Consider the following 20,516-nt stretch of genomic DNA (forward strand, 5'->3'; position numbering starts at 1 on the left):
CAGCTTTCTAATCTTCTCCAACAAGCCACCGCTTTTCCCTAACAGGTTCTCCACACTGATAAACTTCTTCTCCAGTCCCCTCAGCAGAATTGTGGACTGGAGAAGAAGTTTATCAGATTAGATGGGGCCTACCTTTCACCCAGTTCTAGTCTTGAGTGTCTGTGCTCGACTCTGGTAGCAGACACCTTTGCTTTATTTTTTTTGGACAGAGTCTCACTCTGTCTCCCAGGCTGGAATGCAGTAGTGCAATCTCTGCTCACTGCAACCCCCCACCTCCTAGGCTTCTGCCTCCACCCCCCGAGTAGCCGGGATTACAGGTGCCCACCACTATGCCCAGCTAATTTTCATATTTTCAGTAGAGACAGGGTTTCACCATTTTGGCCAGGTGGCCGGGCTAGTCTCAAACTCCTGGCCTCAAATGATCCACTTGCCTTAACCTCTCAAAGTCCTGGGATTACAGGTGTGAGCCACCACGCTTGGCCAGACACGTTTGCTGCCTTTTGCTGTTGTTTTGAAATGGAGTCTCACTCTGTTGCAACCAGGCTGGAGTGCAGGCTGGGCTCAGCTCACCGCAACCTTCGCCTCCTGGGTTCAAGCAATTCCCCTGCCTCAGCCTCCTGCATAGCTGGGACTACAGGCATGTGCCACCACGCCTGCCTAATTTTTTGTGTTTTTAGTAGAGACAAGTTAGCTAGGATGGTCTCAATCTCCTGACCTCGTGATCTGCCCGCCTCAGCCTCCCAAAGTGCTGGGATTGCAGGCGTGAGACACCTCGCACCAGGCCGACACCTGTTTCTTAGAGAAACAGGAAAGATGGGGAATGGAGGCGGGGGTCGGAGGGAAAGGCAGGAGTTCAGCACCAAGGACAGCGACCCACGGTGGGAGGCGCTGCCAGCCGGAGCCACTCTCTGGACTGGGAGCTGCGTTGGAGAAGGCCTTGGTTCAGCTCTGCCCCGTGCCCCACGGGGCACACATTTATCATCTGGAAACAGTGGCCAGTGCTCAGGAAGGCTCATGCCACTTCAGACCTGCCTTCATTTAATTCAAAACACAATTGCTCGTCACTTGCTTTATAATTCATTTCCCTGCCAACTCCCTGTTTGAATAGCTTCCTAAAGTTTTGTCCATCAAAAGGAAGAGATTCTCTTTTGGGGGTGGGTGAGACTTTGCCATGGAATAGGTCAGGGGCCAGTTCAGGCAGCGTGGACTTTCACTGCGATCGTGGTGTGTTTCTGTGTCACTTGGAGTCTAGCTCGTCCTTCCTAACACCCTTGGCCCTGGTCAGAGACTCCATGTGAGAGAAGATGGCCACAGGGAACGTGTCTGGATTTGGGAATCTTCTCGGAGGCCACGGTTTTACCTGACACCAGTGGCTGGGGCCCATGAGCCATGCAGCATGCAGATGACATCTGCCTCGTGTGTCCTCGCTAAATCCACAGCGCTAGAAATGCATTTAAAGGCAATCCTGCCTGCCCACAGCAGATTTTCCATACCCTGGCAATCGGAGCATGGTAAGGACGAGACACAGCTGCCAGGTCTGATTTCTTAAACCAAGATTCGTTTTGCAGGGAGAGCAGGAGGAAAAAATTAATGCACAACCTGGCAAGGTGAGGGATCGAGGGAGGGATGCCTGCCGCCTTGGCAGCTCTGTCCACTTCGGGTGGGAGCCAATTCCTTTCCAGCAAGTGACTTCCAGCTCAGGAAAGGGGAGGGGCTTCCCACAGGCAGCCTGGGATGAGCAATGCCTGGCTCAGGGTCTGAGTGCTGATGGAAAGATCAGAAGTTGTTGGCTTACAATTTGTTTGATTTGTTTTTCTCTGAGTTTTCAGTCATTCTCACCACGTCACACCTGGTTTCCTGCCCTGCCCCCACCATCAGCTCCCCTCGCTCCCCCAGCACCGTGTGTCCATCCCACAAGGTTGGATGAGCCGAGCTGCTCAGGCACAACTTGGGGGTGGGGTGAAAAACGTGAGATGTGCTTGAGGATGGGTGATAGCAGCACTGGGAGGGGGCTGTGCAGCCTGATTGGGTCTGTCTGTGGCAGTGGGGAAGGGCAGTTATTTGTAAATAATACTTAATTGAGGAGATTTAAATAATAGATGAGCCAGTGTCATTCCCGGTGGCCCAGCAGTACTGACGGCCACCTTCATTCTTCCATTTCCCAGTTACAGTTGGGTGGGGCTGGACCTGGGGAGGGGGTGTCCAGAAGGGGGTGGAAGAGGGCAGGGCAGCAACAGGGTGAATTAGAGATTTTTGTTGTATTTAATATCAATTCATTTTGAAGGCCGCTGGCACAGCCAGATTTAACGGCTCCAAATTTATGGGGCTCCCCAGTGCACAGACGCAAAAGGAAAATACAAAAGAACTTTAAAAAAAACGACCTGCCATCACCAAAAAATTAAAATGTTAACCCTCACCAGCAAAAAGCCACAAACATACACACACATACACACGCCACACACACACAGTCTGATTTTCATTTCTCATGTGGTCAAGGGACTCGTCTCATTATGTAATAATCACATCATTCGCTAGAGCTGGGCTGGGCTATGCTGCTCCAAGGGCCGACTTTATGTGACGTCTGCAGATAAAAATCACAAGTATAGAGAGGACGTCACTAAAGGAACACGCTGAAGAACAGGCACAGTCCCCCGACTGGAGCAGGGTGGCCCCAGTCTAACCCCTCCGGCCGGGCTCCCAGGAAAATGCCCAGAGGAAGAGTTCATGCCTGGCCTCCAGCCTGGGAGGTCTGCTTCCTCCACACACATCAGCTGTAGACTCTCCTCCCTCCTCTCCCTCCTCCCCTTCCTCCTCTTCCTTTTTTCTTCCTCCTCCTCCTCTGTCTTCTCCTCCACTTGTCCTTCCTCCTCTCCCTCCTCCTTCTTTTCTTTCTCTCCTTCTTCTCCCCTTCCCCTTCCCCTCTTACTCTCCCTCCTCCTCCTCTTCCTCCCTGTCATCCTCTCCTTCCTCCTCTTTCTTTTCCTCCTTCCTCTCCTCTCCTCCCCTTTCTCCTCCTCCTCCTCCCACTTCTCCTCCTTTTCCTCCTCTTCTCTCTCTTCTCCCCTCCTTCCTCCCTCTCCTCTTCCCCCTCCCTCTCTTCTTTCTCTTCCTCCCCCTCCTCTCCCCAGCAGCTCTGGCTTTTTCCTCCTGATCTTGGCCAGTGTCTTGCTCTGTGTTTGTTCATTTTCTTAAAGTGAACCCCAAGGCCCACTACCTGCCCCCTCTTCTCTGAGCAGCCATGAATTGGGGACTGGGGTCACATAAGAACTGAATGAGAATGACTCCCAGCAAACGCTGACACCCTGGACTCCCATCTAGGGATTTAGAGAGTGCTCCTTCCACAGGCCCCATGGGATCCAGCCTCCCAGGCAGGCTTACCTATGACCAAGGTGCCCTTCATGTGAGCCAGCCCTGTGGAGAAGCACCAAAGCTGGGAGGCTGCTGCACCTCCTGGGCCAGCCCCAAGAGGAACTAGTACAGCAGGTAAGGTTCATCTCTCCCTGTTGACATAGCTTCCTGGGTCCATCCCCCTGGTACGACTGAGACCCCTTCTAATCTGCAATCCCAGCGTCCCAGGAGCAGGCTGTGTGCTGGTCTCCAGGAGAAAGGAGCAAAGCTGATGTAGGACAGACCCTGAAAAGCTGTGGGGCCTAGTGCCTGCCACAGAGCAGGGGCCACAGGCCAGGGCACAGCATGCCTTTTCCAGGGACATGGGGGTCAGGCCCAAGTCGTGGTTTGTTCACAATAAACACAGCTGGCCACACTGACCAGTCCATAGGTCCCAGCCCACCTGGGGGTGGCCCTCAGAAAGTTATGCCCTTGGAATCGGGCCACAGGAGCAGGTCCTCAGGTCCTCAGGCAACTCAGGTCCTTGGTGCTTCCTCGCCCCACTCCAGCTACTTTTTAGAAATTGTTCTAGACAGTTGAGCAGAAAAGCCTATTTGTCTGATGCTACCCAAATGGTCAAATTTAAAAAAACAAGCCTATGAATTACAAACAAAGCATGTGTCTGGGAAGATGGAATGGGTATTAGTGTCCCATTCTGGTAGCTTCTCCTTGTGGAGAGTTTGCTATCAAGTAAATATAAAATGTCTTTGGGTTAAGTCACTGGACTCAGCAGCATCTTAGAGTAAACAGTTGAAGGTAGACGTGAGGCAGCTCAGATCAGGCAGGTCCAGGAGCACTGGGAATGTCCTCTGGAAGTCAGAAAAGCATCTGCAGCTACTTTGCAGCGCCCCATTGAGCAACACCCCAGGGAAAAGGAGCTACATTTGCATTTAATGGGCAGTTTGTTAGATACCAAATAAGTGCTGGGCACTAGGAAGGCGTGGGTGGGGTCAAAGCTAAATTGCAACAAATCTCAGCTTTTAGCTGCTCCCTCCTGGTAGAGAAGGGACTGGAGGCAGAGTCTGGTGTCATGACGGGTGAGTGCAGAAAGCAGAGAGGCGGCACTGGGAGAGTCGGGGCTAGCTTCTCGGAGAGGACGCCTGGATTAAATATCAGAAGACAAGCAGCTTTTGACTAGCAAGGGCTTTCCAGGCCAGGAAGCAGCATGGCCAAGGGTGCAGCAGTCAGCAAGGCAATGCTTCACTTGATGGAGAGGGTCAGGAAGATTCTGCGGCCACCAAGTCACCAAGTTGATGCTTGGTAGAAAGCGGGGCACTGGGAGAACCGTGTTTCAAACCCAGAACCTGCCAAGGAAGCCAACTCAGGCCAGTGATGCGTCAGAAAGTGCCCCTGAGATCTGAGGGTCATCTCAGCTGGGCAAGCTGGGGGCCTCTCCTCTGGACACTGCCCCCACTTATACACCCTGAGTTAGAAGTGTCAGGGGTAGTGGGAGAGCTGGAGTGGTTTTTCAACCAAGGAAGTGGAAGAGTAGAGGGCTGTAGTGTGGGCATCGCTGCCACATGTCACTGCCACTGGACACGAGTGATGTTGACCTTGATGGCAGAACAAGACAGCAGCAAACAGTCTCCAGAGGCGCAATCGATCAGGGCTGGGTGGTGGCACCGGGCGGCAGCCTGCTGATTTGAGGCTGGGAGGCGGGAGGCCGTGAGTCTGTAACTGGAGAGGTTTGTCTGGATTCAGCATTGCTGAAATCCTCCCTGGCAGCAGATGCAGCTGGCCTTGGAAATATGGGAGGGACATGGGAAATGAACTGATAAGTAAGAGGCCAGGTGCAGCATCTCGGTGCTGGCAAAACAGAGGCCAGAGAGGGCGGGATGTAGGGGTGGGTCCCATTCTGGAAAGCTAACCTGGCAAACCCTGCCCAGCTTACCCAGACACAACCTGGACAGTGTCAGGCACTGTTAGGGCTGAGTTTTGTCCTCTCAAGATTCCTATGTTGAAGTCCTAACCACTGGTCCCTCAGAATGGGACTGTACAGGTGGCCCTCTGGATCTTAGGGTGCTGCATCTGCAGATTCAACCAACTGCAGATCAAAAGTATTAGAAAATAAATAAAAATAACAATCCAATGATATCAATGACAGGAGTGAAAAAATACAGTGTAATCGCTATTTACATGGCATATACATTGTATGAGGCCTTGTGAGTCGCCTAGAGGTGATCTGGAGGGTACAGTAGAGTGCCAGTGGGTTACATACAGAGGGCCACGCTGTTTCATACTGGAGTCTTGAGCATCATAAGATCATGGGGTTTCTGGAACCAACCCCCTGAGGATACCAAGGATCACTGTGTTTAGAGATACAGACTTTGAAGGGGAAATTTGGCTAAACTGAGTTAATTAGGGTGAGTCCTAACCCAGCGTGACTGGTCTCCTGAAGAGGAGATTAGCAGGGACGCAGACAGGGGGATGGGCACGTGAGGACATGGAGAAGATGGCATCTACATGCCAGGGGGAGTGGCCACATCCCTGCCTCCAGCATTTCCTTTTAGACAGCACCTCAGTACCCCACAGGGCTTTCCTTGATTAGGCCTTTGAAGGAAGCTGCCAACACCTTTCTATTTTATTTATTTTATTTTATTCTGTTGAGACAGAGTCTCGCTCTGTGGCCCAGGCTGGAGTGCAGTGGCATGATCTCGGCTCACTGCAACCTCTGCTTCCCAGGTTCCAGTAGTTCTCCCACCTCAGCCTCCCAAGTGGCTGGGCTTACAGGCACCTGCCAGCATGCCTGGCTGACTTTTGTATTTCTAGTAGAGACAGGGTTTTGCCATGTTGGCCAGGCTGGTCTCAAACTCTTGACCTCAAGTGATCTGCCCGCCTCAGCCTCCCAAAGTGCTGGGATTACAGGCGTGAGCCACCATTTCTGGCTTTTGCCGACACCTCGATCTTGGACTTGCATGCTCCAGAGCCACGAGAGAAGAAATTTCCATGGTTGGGGCCACCCTCTCTGTGCTGTGTTATTGTAGCCCCAGGAAATTGATACTGGTCCCAAGTACCCAGCATTGCCCTGGGAAGCACCCAGCATCCAGCAGAGATGGGAAGAACCAGAAAGAAAAGTGGGTGATACCATCCACATGGGGAGATGGGATCCTACTAAATTGCAGCCCTGATTAAAAAAAAATCTCTTTTATTTCTTAATAAAAATGAAATAGAGGCATAGACTTTGGGAGGAAATCCTGGAGGAGGGGAGAATCTGTGTGGGGTAAAGAAGCTTAAAACCGTGAACAACAGAAAGATCTACCAGACAGTCAGTGACGAGACCAGGAGGCCAGGGCAGAGTGGACCTGCGTGTTCTACCAGAACTGATGGGGGGACTGTTTCAGATAAAGATGACACTGCTGTGACTATTGTTACTGCTGTTTTGCCCGATGTGATCAATGTCCAGGGCATCTGGTTTCCAGGCCAGCGTTTCGAGACTTGGGGGGAAACCCAGATGTGACCCTGTGCCTCTGCTCCAGAGACCTTGGTGAGGCACTCGGGGCTGCAACTGTATTGTAAGTTTCTAGAAGAGATGAATGGGTCTTGGGAGAAAATGGACATTTCAGTGTTTCCTTTCCAGAAAATTCTTCCTTAGGTGGCCACAAAGCTTTCATAAACGAAGTCCCAAACAGGAGGGGCATGGCCGCCAGGACTGACGCAGGGCCCCTGACTCCTGCCTTTGCTCTGAGAGAACACGCCCTTCTTCCCTGCTGTTGCCTCCTGAAACCTCACGGGCCACCAGGTTACCCCTTCCCAGTCCCTGCCCGTTGGGAGTTTTAGCACACATAGGGCCCAGGGAGTGACCTCTGGCTAGGAGAGGCTCCCCAGCCTCAGAGGCCACTCTCTGGGTCCCGGCCCATTTAATGTAGTTCCTGTCATATGAAGAAGGACTTCACACACCTGGACCAAGCCCTGTAAGAGGCCCAGTCCTCTGGGGCCTTGACTTATACATCTGGGTCACACCCAGACCTGGAATCCCTCTGGGGTGAGCAGTTAATAGAAGACAGGGTGTCCCAGGGCGCTGCAGCTCTGATAAGCCTTGTGCAGTGCCGGATGAAACGCTGCCTGGTGGAGTGTGTGTTTTCAAGCCTGAGACCACAAAGGTGTACTCCAAACAGTCTGGCACTCAGGGTAGCCCTGACAAGGCTCTGGCCCTGCTCATCTAAAGGCCGTCTGTGGGCCAGTCTCACAGGATTTGCCTTTATGTATGAGAAAGCAGGGGAGGAGCACCCACTGGAAAGCGAGTTTCCAAGTCGGTCCATCTTCCATCACACAGTGGCAAGACAGCCATAAAAATCCAGACCCACCCACAGCAGCACTACTCCCAGTGGCCAAAAGAGGGCAGCAGCCCAGGTGTCCACCCTGGAATGGATGGAGAAGCGGACTGTGGTCCACCCATACACTGGAATCGACAGGGCTTTAAAGAGGAGGGAGATCCTGACACAGGTCACAGTGTGGATGAGCCCCGAAGATGTTATGCTGAGTGAAATGAGCCAGACTCAAAAGGACAACTACTGTGTGATTCCACTCACGTGAAGTCCCGAGAGTCATCAACTCACAGAGATGGAATGTGGGATGGAGACCTCAGGCGGCTGGTGGTTGGGGTGTGGGGGTTCTAAACTGGGGGTAGGTATTTTTTAATGGGAACAGGGTTTCAGCTTTGAAGACGAAGCGTTCAGGAGGCGGATGGTGTGATGGTTGCACACAACGTAGATGCACTTATACCACTGGCCTAAAAACAGTCAAGATGTCAGCGTTTGCTCTGTGTGTTCTAACATAATTAAAACAAATGTGAACAAATGTGTGCACCCGCTGAGCTCTCACTGTGTGCTGGGCACTGTGCTGCTTCCTTCACATGCAATAAATAAAGACCCCTCCCCTTCATCAATAGCCGTTCAAGAAAGAAGTTATTGTCCCATTTCATGGATAAGAAACCAAGGCCTAGAGGTTAAGTACATGATCCAGGCTCACTCGCCAATAAGACGAGCCAGGGCTCCACCCAGATGTTTCTCTTCCTGGCAAGCACTACAGAAACCGACGGTGATGGCCAGGTGCGGTGGCTCGTGCCTGTAACCCCAGCACTTTGGCCAGCCAAGGCCTGAGGGTTTCTTGAGCCCAGAAGTTTGAGGACAGCTTGGGCAGCATAGTGAGACCACATCTCTATAAAAAAAAGATTTTTAAAAATTAAAAATGTTTAAATTGGTTGTGATGGTGTGTACCTGTGGCCCCAGCTACTGGGGAGGCTGAGGTGGGAGGATTGCTTGAGTCTGGGGGTAGAGGCAATAGCGAGCCGTGATCACGCCACTGTACTCCAGCCTGTGCAGCAGAATGAGACCTTGTCTCAACTAGAATATAATAGTCCATTTTATCCTATGAGTTTTAATTCACCAAATTATTTTAGAAATATGTATACCTGAAATTAAACATAAACATACCAGAAATATGTTTACTGATTATTTGGTATATGGTTACATAAATACACACACAAACGCTTCGCCTGTGGGCAGCAACCTCTGAGTGGTCTTGGGGAGGTGGGGGCCTCAGCTGGACTTGTTAGGACAAAGATGCTCTTAGGGGCTCCACCGTGTGCCCCTCAGGTGCTGAGGAGCCTTCAGACGCTAATCTGCAGGCCTGGGATTTGGGTTTCTTTTAAACCTTGTTTTATTAAAAGTCCCCTGAGCATCGTTTCCTCTGAGGTTTGTGTGCTTGCCTCCTGAAATAATAAGTCTTGTGGGCTGGGGGGCACTGACCTGACCAGCCTCATCAACATCTATCTCCCTTTGTCCTTTAGAGAGAAATGATAGTTTATCCCCAGGAACGGTTGCTAGGAGCAGACCACCTGATAAATAGATGTGAGTAATAATGAGTTAATTAACATCACCTTTAGCTGACAATGAAGACATGTGTGTATGTGCCTGTGTGTGCTGCACACAGTGTGCACATGTGTTTGTATGTGTGTGTACATGTATGCCTGTGTGTGTGTGTGTGTGTGTGTATACATGCCCACACGTGCCTCTGGCGGACCTGGGAAGGATCTCCATGAAGGAAGGAACACGAAGTCAGATGCGCCACCCACTCTGCAGCTGCCTGTGACTTGGGGTTTTACCCACTGCAGGAAGTTTAAATGCCCCAGGGAGCCCATTTCTCAAAGAAGCTCTTTGGAGTGTATGTTTGCAGACTCCTTCCTAATGTGAATAATCACTTTCTAATTCCCGTTTGGAGAATTAATCTTCTAGTTTCTTAGAGTGTAGCACAGAGTTTTGGACATAGGGTCGGTGGCGAATGCGTGTCTTAGCACTTGCAAACAGGCTCGAGGGATTGGTTAGGGTTTTTCTGTGCAATGGAATGATATTCAATCACGAAGAATGAGGTTAACAGCAACCTAAAAGTATGTTCCTGAAAATACTGTCTAGTGAAAACAACAGGTCACAAAACAAAAAATATCTATGTATATATATGCTGGAAGATGACACACATCACACACACCGAGGTGTAAGCTGCGGTTATCTCTGACAGATTACTTGTTTTTTTGTCGGTAATTTCCACAAAAACATTTATCTCTTGTGTAATAATAAAAAGATACTGACCTGACTTTAATTGAAAAAGAAAAATATTGATCTTGCGGAAGGTGCCAGACCCTCCTGACCCCAGGGGAAGGAAGTTGATGGGATCAGAATGATAGAGGATGGAAATGAAACCCGGGGCCTCTGACTTGGTTCCAACTCTCAGATTCCCCGAAGGTGCTGGTGGCCACTGGGCTGCATGAGGGAGGCCTGGCTGTGAAAGGGGCTGTGTTCTCGGGGCAGAGTCTTGCTTACACCTGCTGGTGTCTGTGGGAGAACCAATCCCTCACCTCCTTCCCTCGGCTCCTCCCTCACATCGCGTCTCACGCCCGTGCTCTCCATTACTTCCCACGGATGCCATCCTGAGCCCCGTGCCTAGGGGGCCGGGTGGATACCCCTGTAGCCCTGCTCTCAGAGGATGCTATTTCAGCAGGGTGGGTGGGTCGCCACCCGGCCAGGGCAGGAAGCACAGCTCTGGTTATTCTTAATCAATCATCAATCCCTCTGATGGCCCCGGGGGCTCAGTTCCTGAAGATCAGGCAGATAAAGCAGAGCCAGTAAAAGTTCTTGCCTGTGTGGTGGGGAAGGGGAGAGGTGGGGGTGGGGGACTAGAACCCTGTGGCCAGCCACGCCCTGCTGTCATAGCTATTACTGGGGTGAAGGGGTCAGTTTCATCCTGCCTTTCAATCCCTATGTTTTTCTTTTCCACCCATCCCAGCTCCCCAAAACAGAATAAGGTAAGAAACCCTAAAAAGCTCCACAAAATAATGAGCAAAAAACAAGATGAGGCAGAGCGGTCCCTGGGGGCTTGTCGTTTGGTTTCAGAGACATAGGCTTCTGCCTCCATTTCCCAAGCGTGGGCAGAGCCCCGTCCCCTTGTCCACCTGCTCTGGACAGACAGACGTGAAATGGGCTCTGGCGCCCCCTCCAGTGAGCCCCTGAGCAGGGGAGAAAGCCTTTGGAGGAGTCACTGTCAGATCTTTCTGCCTCTCCCCCAGCCCTGCGACCTCCTCCTGCGCAGACTGTGTGGACTGGGGCGGGGGGACCAGCTGCACAGCTCTGAACAGAACAAACTCCTGAAAGGGCAGGGAGCCTCCACTGGGCCATTTTTCAGACTTTAATTCCATTGAATGAGACTTAAAAAGGCCTTTCTGTTTGCTCAGCCCAAATTCCCTCTCTGCCGTGGGCAGCCAGCCTCTCTCCAAGGAGAGCAGAACAACCAGCAGAGAGTGCACGGCCTGGCTGACTGTCCAGGGCTGACCTGCCGTAGTCTCTAGCGTCCAGCCCTGGGCAGTGGCTGTGCAGGCCAGTGGCTGGAGGTTGCCCGGACTCTGCCATCACTGGCCACCCTGCTAGAGCTCAGCTAAGGTCAAGTTTCATAAAAGCGGCAGCATCCACAGTCTGACTTCATGTCCAGCGGGTGAAAGCCAGAAAGCACAGACGGAATCTAGCCGATAGGGCCCCAAGCTCTGCAGAAATATCCTGAAATGAGGCCTGCAGGCGGCTGCTGCAGCCAGATAACCCACATCCGGTCTTCAGCTCTGCCAGTTCCCAGCTGGGTGGCCGTGACCTCCCTGAGCCCTGCTAAGAACACCCGTGCACGTCAACGGCGGAAAGTAAATGAGACGGGGCTGTGAGACGTTTCCCCGACCCAAGGCACTCAGCAGCGCTAGCTGACAACAGGCCAGGCCAGGGCAGCTCACACATCCATGCAGAATGCCAGCCACGGCCCGCACTCATGTGACTCTCCTGAAATTCGGCTGATCAAATGAATCAGTGCGGCAGAGCCTGCTGCCAGCCCACCCTGGCACGCCTGCCCTCGGAGCTCCCCTCCCCTCCCTGCTTTGCTCCTGGGGGCTCCCTTCTCTTACTGTTTCCAACTCAGGCTAAATGATTCCTGCTGCAGCCTCCTGGCCTGGGAGAGGATGAGGATGGGGTCTTCCTCGGGGGCCATCCCAAGGCCACTTCCTCCCTTCCCTTCCACGCTGCTGAGTCGGCAGAAGGACATGAGAGTGTCCAGGCCAGAAGGAAGGTGTCAGAAGGTCCAGGGCGCCCTCCCTCCCTCCTTCTCTTGGCCGCCCAGATGCCAACAGCCCCACCGACCTCCTTGGCCTCCTGTGGCCGGTGACCTCCTCCACCCTGGTTCCATGGACTCCTGGGAGAGCTCTGACATGGCTGGTCCTCAGACCTGCCAGCCTGGGTGTTGGGCCTCTGTCAGGAGGGATATGAGAGGCTGGGGGAAAAGGAAACCCCTCTCCTGGTTTGGGGCCTGACAGCCATGAGTCTTGGAGAGCCTGGGAGTGTCTGGCCCCCGGCCCTCTGAGGGAGTTTTCTGTGATATTTATTAACCCACTTTCTCTCTTGGCACTCAGAGCAAGGAGGGAACCTCAGCCAAGGCTATTAATAGGCCAAGGCCATCCCTGGGGAGAAGAATGAGCTCATACCTACAGCACAGGTGCCAAGTATAATAAAGGCTTCCAGCTCGGGCCTAAATATAGGCTGCGGCCACCTCGGGGCGCAGAAGGAGGGCCTTGCATGAGCCGCGAGCACTGGCTTGGTTGCCATCCGGCTGGCCGCTTGGGCAAAGCTTTTTGACACCTGTGCTCAGGACAAGCTCCACCGGGAGAGGATGTATCGGTCACACAGTGCTGTTCTGCCCTAGGTCAGCCCCAGTGGGAGCCACCCAGGAGGTGGGGGAGGCGAAACGGCATGCAATATAAATGACTCCTGTAAACAGAGAGTTTTAATAAAAGGCAGTGAGGGGATTTATGGGCAACCCAAGGATAATTACAATTATTTATCTACTTACCTCCCTCGCTGGCTGATCAGTCTATTAATTATCTATTATATACTCGCTGATTTGCATTTCAGTGGGGGGACTGGGGAAGGGCAGGTGAAAAACACAGAAGAGTTGGGGAACCCTGTGGTGGGGACCCTCCTCTCTGCAGACCAAAGCTCCCCCTGCAGACGCCCTCATGTGTCGCTCCCCCATTGCCATGGGCCACCCCAAGGCCCGAGAGAAGCCCCCATCTGAGAACCAGCTTGTGGGGAGCAGAAAGCATTGCGTAAAGAGACTCGTACCTGTGTGCAGAGGGATGGCTCCAGGAACAGGTTCCCAGCGGGAGGGGCTGCAGACCAGCTCCGGGAAAATGGTGGCAGAATTTCCTCTGGCTGCTGTGACTTCACATTGCATTTTAAAAAGAAAACAAGAGAACGAAACCATTTTCAACCTCTGACTATCTGGACCACATTAGACACACACTCTCTTGATTTAAAATATTACAGGACAGAGGGTCACGGGAACTATGTCTTTTGCATGATGCAAACAGGAATGCGTCAGGTTGGGAGAAGTGGTAAGAAGGTGGCCCTGCTCACCACCTCATGGGTAGAACTTGCCCTGAGCTCCACAGACCTGGAAATTGCAGGTGAGACTCACGGTATCAAAACCGAAGCTGGGGTTAGAGGGGAGAGTGCCAGTGGGTGATGGGGTCAGGCTGGAGGTTGGACAGATGGGGGATGGCCCAGTTGCCTGTCCCCAAGACGGGCCCTGGGTCTTTCTCAAGCCAGCAGAGCCTCCCTGCGGATAAATCAGCAGCAGCAGCCCCATTACCAGGCCCAATTTCCAAGCCCTGGGCTGCATCCTAGAGGACGTGTAACGGCCACTGTGGGTTGAGCAGCCCCCGTGGTTTGCACTTGCAGCCTGGCTACACCCTTGATGGGAAGCAAGGCTGTTTTCTTGTCAGAACCAGTCAGTGTCACCACGAGCGACTGTGGATTCTCCTTCTTCATCTTAGGCTCCCCTAGGATTGACAGTGTGAATGCCTCTGGCCACCAGGCTTCCCTGCTAGATGCTGGGTGGGGGCAATGTCAAGGGGGCACCTGGCTTCTGCCTCTTAGTGGCTCAGTCTGCTGATCTGTGTCAGCTGTGAGCAGGGACTAGGTCTGCCATGGTCTGAGTGTTTCTGTTTCCTCAAAGGCCGAATGTGATGGGATTTGAAGGTGGGGCCTTTGGGAGGTAATGAAGTCATGAGGGTGGGGCTCTCCCAGTGGGATGAGTGCCCTCATAAGAGCCTCTCTCTCTCCTCCAGGTAAGAATACACCAGATGTGTTGGCACCTGCATCTTGGACTTTCCAGTCTCCACAACTGTAAGAAGTAAATGTTTGTTGTGCCAGGTGTGGTGGCTCACACCTGTAATCCCAGCACTTTGAGAAGCCGAAGTGGGCGATCACTTGAGGCCAGGAGTTTGAGCCCAGTCTGGCCAACATGGTGAGACTCCATCTCTATTAAAAATACAAAAGTTAGCTGGGCATGGTGGTGGGTGTCTATGATCCCAGCTACTAGGCAGGCTGAGACAAGAGAATCACTTGAACCTGGGAGGCAGAGATTGCAGTGAGCTGAGATTACACCACTGCACCCCAGCCTGGGCAACAGAAAAAGACTGTGTCTCAAAAAAAATAAAAATGAAAAAGTAAATATTTGTCATTTAAGCCACCCACATCTTGTTATAGCAGCCCCAGTCCACTAAGACAGAGCCTCATGTGGCTTGTGTTCCTCAAAGCAGCTGACAGTGGGTTTTGTACAGGTAGGAGGAAGGCAGATGGGGCAGCAAAGGGTATCACATGATCAGGGACTCCACTGAAACTCTGGACTCTTCCTCCCTCCGCCTCTTCTGAGCCTTCCTCACCCACCCTGTGCCTCTGTTCCTGTGGGCACTGCCCTATCCCCTACATGCCCTCTACCCCACCATCCCACTTCTCACACCTGCTCCTTGCTCCCCCTGCCCCACCCATGGGGCCTTCTGGTTGGATTTGACCTGAGGGTCCTCGCACATGTCGTCCCCTCCTCCAGGTATTGGACAACATCTGCTTGTTCAGGCCTCCTCCCCCCACCAGAGAAGCCCCCAACCATCGTATCGGAGGAAGCCCCTGCCCCATTGCCTGCCACATCTGCTCCCGGCCTGTCGCACCATAATACGGGTTGGCTCTGTGTCCCTGCCCAAATCTCATTTCAGATTGCAATCCCCACATGTGGAAGGAGGGACCTGGTGGGGGGTAACTGGATCATGGGGGCGGTTTCCCCAGTGCTGTTCTCGTGATGGTGAGTGAATTCTCATGAGATCTGATGGTTGGAAAGCATTTGGCAAGTTCCCCCCGCCCCGCCCCGCCTTTCATCTCCTGCTACTACGTAGGATGCACATTGCTTCCCCTTCGCCTTCCGCCATGATTGTAAGTTTCCTGAGGCCTCCCAGACACCAGGAACTGTGAGTCAATTAAAGCTCTTTCCTTTATAAATTACCCAGGCTCAGGTAGTTCTTTAGACACCACAGTCATAAGGCAATGTCATCATGTACTTCATTTGTACACGATGCCCTGAAACGGAAGCTTCCTGAGGACACGTGGAGTGGCTGCATGCCTCCATGCTGGAGTAGGGCTTGGCATGCCATAGGTGCTCAGGGAATGAGTGAGGAGTGAGGGGTGAGGAGTGAGGAGTGAGGAGTGAGGAGTGAGGACTGAGGACTGAGGACTGAGGACTGAGGACTGAGGACTGAGGACTGAGGACTGAGGAGTGAATGTGTGAATTTGTGGCTGCCCCAGATGCTGTCTTCCAACTCCTATTTGCACTCCTAGCCTTCAGCATGTCCTTCTTAGCATGGATTCCCCACCCTGTCCCTAGAGTAGAGTTTTAAAGCACAAAGGTTGTTTAAAATCCCTTGAAGGACCCTCAAAGTCTGGGGTTTAAGTCCAGATTTCTGAGCCTGAGGGTCTAGGCCCTTCACAGTCAGTTTCACCTCCTTCCCAGGGTCCTCTCCCCATGATTGGTGCAAATCTCAGCCCGGCCGTCCCGCCCAGGCCAGGGTGAGACCTCCCCTATGTCCCCAGCGCAATCTGTCACCACGCTCCAGGTTCCTGTGGACTATTTTCTGCACTCCTCCCAGCAGAGGCTCCCATGGGTACCCCCAACCCTGTCTCTTTTTTCTCTCCTACCTGACCCCTGGCCCCGCCCTGCTTCCCAGACAGCCAGCAGTGGCTGTCTGTTTCCCCACTGCAGAGGGTCCTGTCCTGTCGGGGAGGCAGAGCTCTTGCAGGCTCACAGAGGAGGACCTCCACCCTCCTCCCACATTCCCCGGCCTCTGCCTGGGCATTTCTTTGGAGGGAGCACTGCTCTGTCGCTCACTGGCAGCACAGACAAGTCACCCCCAATGCTGCCTTGGCATTAAACATCTAATGCAAGTTAGAAGCCCATTTTCCATAACGCTCAGAAACAGTGCTGCTTCCAGGAGCTCACTGCCCTCTAGGCCCATCCATCGAACCCTGGTCAGCAGCTCTTGGGGTCTTGGGACATTTGATGGTCAGTGTTAAGCATCTACTTGGCCAGGCTGTTGTCCCCTGGGATTCAGTCCAGCACGAACTCAGGTGTTGCTGGGTGGTATTTGGTAACTGGCTAATGACTAAAATCAATTGATTTCAGTATAGGATACGGCCTTTCATAATGTGGGTGGGTGGGCTTCATCCAGTCAGTTGAAAGGCCTTCACAGCAAAAACTAAGGCTATCTGGGGAAAAACATTCTACCTCAAGAAGGCAACACCAGCTGGGCATAGTGGCTCACGCCTGTAATCCCAGCACTTTAAGAGGCTGAGGCAGGTGGATCACCTGAGGTCAGGAGTTCGAGACCAGCCTGCATGGCGAAATCCCATCTCTACTAAAACTACAAAAATTAGCCGGTCACGGTGGTGGGCACCTGTAGTCCCAGCTACTCAGGGGCTGAGACAGGAGAATACCTTGAACTGAGGAGGCACAGGTTGCAGTGAGCCAAGATCGTGCCATTGCACTCCAGCCTGGGCGACAATAGAGAGACTTCATTTCTAAATAAATAAATAACTGCAGCACCAATTCCTGCCTGAGGTTCCAGCCCATCCTACAGAGTTCAGATTCAGCAGCCACTGCAATAATGTGACCTAGTTCCTTAAAATCGGTTCTATCTATTTATCTTTCATCACCTACCTACCCACCTAGGTCCAATTGACTCTGTTTCCCTGGAGAACCCTGAGTCAGGGCCTCTGGGGTCTCTCCCAGATTGGGATTCTGGAGCTGACCCTGTCCATCAGCAGAAGCAGCCAGCTCCGCCACCTGCCCTCATCGTGGGGACCCTGGTCTAGTCTGGCCCAGTGCTTTCACTGGGATGTAGACCACCTCTTCATGGTCTACCCAGCATGCTGTTTGGGATGGTGGAGTGGGCAGTGGTGCCTCCACCATGACAGAAATCGGGTGAGGAAGGAGGCTGCCCAAGGCCTCATGTCTGCTGAGGGACAAGGACTGCACTCTCACAAACCTGGAACACACCAGCCCTCCCAAGCCTATGTAAGGTCAGGTGTGGCTGTGATGAGATCGACCCAGGTGCCAGCTTCAGCTCGGGCCTGAAAATCCCTCTCCTGTCAGAGCTGACATTTCAGGACAGGCGTCTCCCCTCTTCCTTCTCCTCCCCCTTCCTGACTATCGCTTCTCAATTCTGATGATGTATCAATAACTGCAAAGCAAAATGCCACAGTTAGCAGCGCCACCGTACTGTAACTAATCATTTTCTGAATCGATTCTCAGGGTTGCATGTGCACAGCGAGGTGGGGCTGCGGCTGCGAAGCCACTGCAGCCTTCAGGAATTAGGCGCACCCGGAGAAGTTTCAGGAGACAAAGAGGAGGGCTGGGAAGAGCAGGGGGCAGGCAGCAGGAGAGACAAGGGAAAGCGCAGATTTTCAAACAATGAGGGCCAGGGGAGGTTCTCAAAGAGACAGAGAAGCTGGCGGCAGCAAACCATGGCCTGACCTGCCTTCCTAGGGCGCAGCAGAGGTGAGGAAGGGGCTGCGGCCTGAGCACATCTGATGAATGAGGTGTGGTGGGCAGGAGGCAGGTCACCAGCATTGCGAGGGCAGGAGCATGAGTCTGCCGGGCTCTGTCCCATGCTCTCGCAACATCCGAGCGAGGACAGTAGGCCAAGCCAGACCAGGGTCCCCAAGATGGGGGAGGTGGCGGGGCTGGCTGTCAGGTGACAGGTGCCTTCCTGGGATGGGGACACAGGGGAGAGGGCAGATTACTGCACACCCACCTGTTCCAGGCAGCAAGAAAGACTCAGGCCCAGGAAACCCTCCAGCTCCTTCGTGCACATAAAAAGACCTTAGGGGTCTCCGGAGCTCATGCACTTAAGATTTTATTGGCTTAATAAACTGTGCTGCTGCTGCCAGAGGGTCTTCCTTGGCCTAAGCACATGTGAGGATGGTGGCGGGGAGGGTAGCTCTCTGAGGCTGCTGTAGTCTCCTCGAGTGGGAGAGAGCTGGTGGGAGTGGGAGGGAAAGGACAGGCAGCTTAGACAGGGCTGCAGGCCACACTGGGACCGAGGGAAGCCCTTTTTGCAGTGTAACCCATTAACCCTTCCAGTGACCCTAAGAGGAAACTGAGGTATAGAATGCTAGAGAACCCACTCTAAGGCACACAACCAGCATGCCAGCAGACCCGGGGGCCAAACCCAGGGGAGCCGGCCCAAAGGCCGGCTCGGCCACCTCCATGCTAAGCTCTCACTCTCACTAAGGTCGACCAGCTACTGACTCAGTTTCCCTATCTGTAATTTGAACTCTAATAGCTACCCCCTTGCTTCTGGCACCTCCCAGGCTCTTGCATACCTCACTGGGGTGAGAATTACCAAAGGGGTAGGGCAGACAGGGCTGGGGGAGGTGCCACCTGACTCCAGGGGCTTTCTTAGCGAAGTGTCAGAGATGGGACGGATATCCCCACAAACACCCAGAGCACGGCCCTCCCAGTGAAGCACAGAGAATACCTCGGCCTGGGTCCATGCCTCACTTCCTCACTCACTCACTCATCGACTCATTCATTTAGCCATGCTGCACTGGGCCTGTTCACCTGATCCCACCCCGAGGTCTCACCCCAGACCCTCTGCAGGTCCCACAGCCAACCATCCCAGGCTCTGGTCAGTGTAGGGGAGCAGCTACAGAGCCCCTGCAATCCCAACCAGAGTCCAGGAACACACTCAGGGGAGCGAGCGAGGGAACGGGCTGGGCAGGGCCTCATCTATTCTTCCTGGAGGCAAAGTGAGGCTGGGCCAGGCCTTTGTTCTGTCATGGGCATGCCTTGCCCAGAGCCTCCCTTCCCACTTCCAGATCCCTGGGGCCTGTGGCTTCACCCCAAGCTCTCAGCAAGGCTCCTGAGGCAGCAGCATCTCTGTCTGGGGATGGAGGGGCACTTGCTCCCGAGTTTCAGAGCCCAGGTCTTGAGACTTCCACACCCCCCACAGCCACCCAAGCCAAGGGGCTCCCCTGCCCACCCTTCCAACTCCAAGAGCTACTGTGTGGCCACCCCAAATATCTTCAGCCTCTGAAGACAGGAAGGCTGATTATCCTTCCTTGCGTGTCCGATACTTGCCCTAAACTGCTGGGAGGGTCTGGGGTCTCAGGTAGCCGGAAAGCCTCAGAGGGCAGCGAGGGGTCACAGTCCTGACATGGCGTTTCAGTCACAGGCTCGCGATCATTCCTGGGGGTCTCCAGACAAAGGGATGTAGGATGTAACAAGAGAGCCAAAACTTTGTGAATGGGTCGTACTTTGTTTATTTTACCAGAATGGCTTCATGTTTTGCTCTAAATCTGTCTGAGGTGCAGGCTGCTTTCCTGAGTAAGAAAGTAGGAGCTGGGGTGCCCGCAGCTCCCCAGGAGCGTGCCGGACCCCCAAACCCACCGAGAAACAGAGGACAGAGGCGTGGTGGCCAGGAAGCTCCAAAAAACAGCACGCCGGAGCTGCGCTCTCGTGGGCCCAGTGAGAACGATGGGCTTGGCGTCAGTGACGCTGGGAGGAGACTGAGGTCATACATGGGGCGGGTGGGACAGGCAGGTCCAGATGCCCTAGATGGGACCCGGACAAGATCTGCCACCCACAGCCAGGTACACGCCCGAGACAGAAGGCAGCCAGCAAGAATCTCACGCGGCATTCTCCGAAATAGCCGCACTTTGCCAGCTGCCGGGTGTTTCATGAATGAAAGAGTGGACAAAGAAAATAGGGTGGGTTTCTAAGTCAGATTCGATACAGTAAATAAAAGGAACAGATCAGAAACACACCTGAGCTGCCAGCACCACGTTCAGTCAGAGGCAAGTCGCAAAAAGAGGTCATGCACGTGCATTTGAAGGAGACCTGAAGCAGTGTGCGCTCTGGCTCATACTTACACGTGTGCGTAAATGATTTTTCAAGGGACAGAAATAACGGATGCCAAATTGGCGCTCAGAGCGGCCTCGGTGTGGGGAAGGGGAATGGGGCTGGGGCTGCTGGGAGGGGACTTGGACTTTATCTGTGAGCCTTCATTCCCTTTTTTTTTTTTTTTTTTTTAAAGATTAATGCAAGATAAAGTGTTAGTTATTGTTAATTGCAGGTAGAGGGGGGTAGACATTTATCTTTTACCTTAATTATAAAAATGCTCCAGTTTTTTTTTTGAGATGAGCATGGTTAGATTGATGGCCACTTGCAGGAGAGAGACCCTGATTACACACGCGTGCGTGACACACAGGTGGTGTCAAAGC

The 20,516-nt window shown here is 53.1% G+C and overlaps 1 protein-coding gene across 46 annotated transcripts in view; it reads right to left on the reverse strand.

Annotated features, from left to right (window-relative positions):
- RBFOX3 (RNA binding fox-1 homolog 3) overlaps positions 1 to 20,516 on the reverse strand; it is a 508,442-nt gene that overhangs the window by 198,088 nt on the left and 289,838 nt on the right. For 44 of the 46 annotated variants that reach the window (XR_008481920.2, XM_078374828.1, XM_078374820.1 and 41 more), the window contains one exon: positions 13,029 to 13,127. The exons of the other annotated variants lie outside the window; for them this stretch is intronic. Coding sequence is in view for 13 of the 44 variants with exons in the window: in XM_078374828.1 (XP_078230954.1) it covers positions 13,029 to 13,127 (99 nt within the window). In the remaining 31 variants the exon portion in view is untranslated. The remainder of the gene's footprint in view (positions 1 to 13,028; positions 13,128 to 20,516) is intronic. 46 annotated transcript variants of the gene reach the window in all.

Source organism: Callithrix jacchus, chromosome 5 (genome assembly GCF_049354715.1).
Source record: "Callithrix jacchus isolate 240 chromosome 5, calJac240_pri, whole genome shotgun sequence".
NCBI classification, from domain to species: domain Eukaryota; kingdom Metazoa; phylum Chordata; class Mammalia; order Primates; family Cebidae; genus Callithrix; species Callithrix jacchus.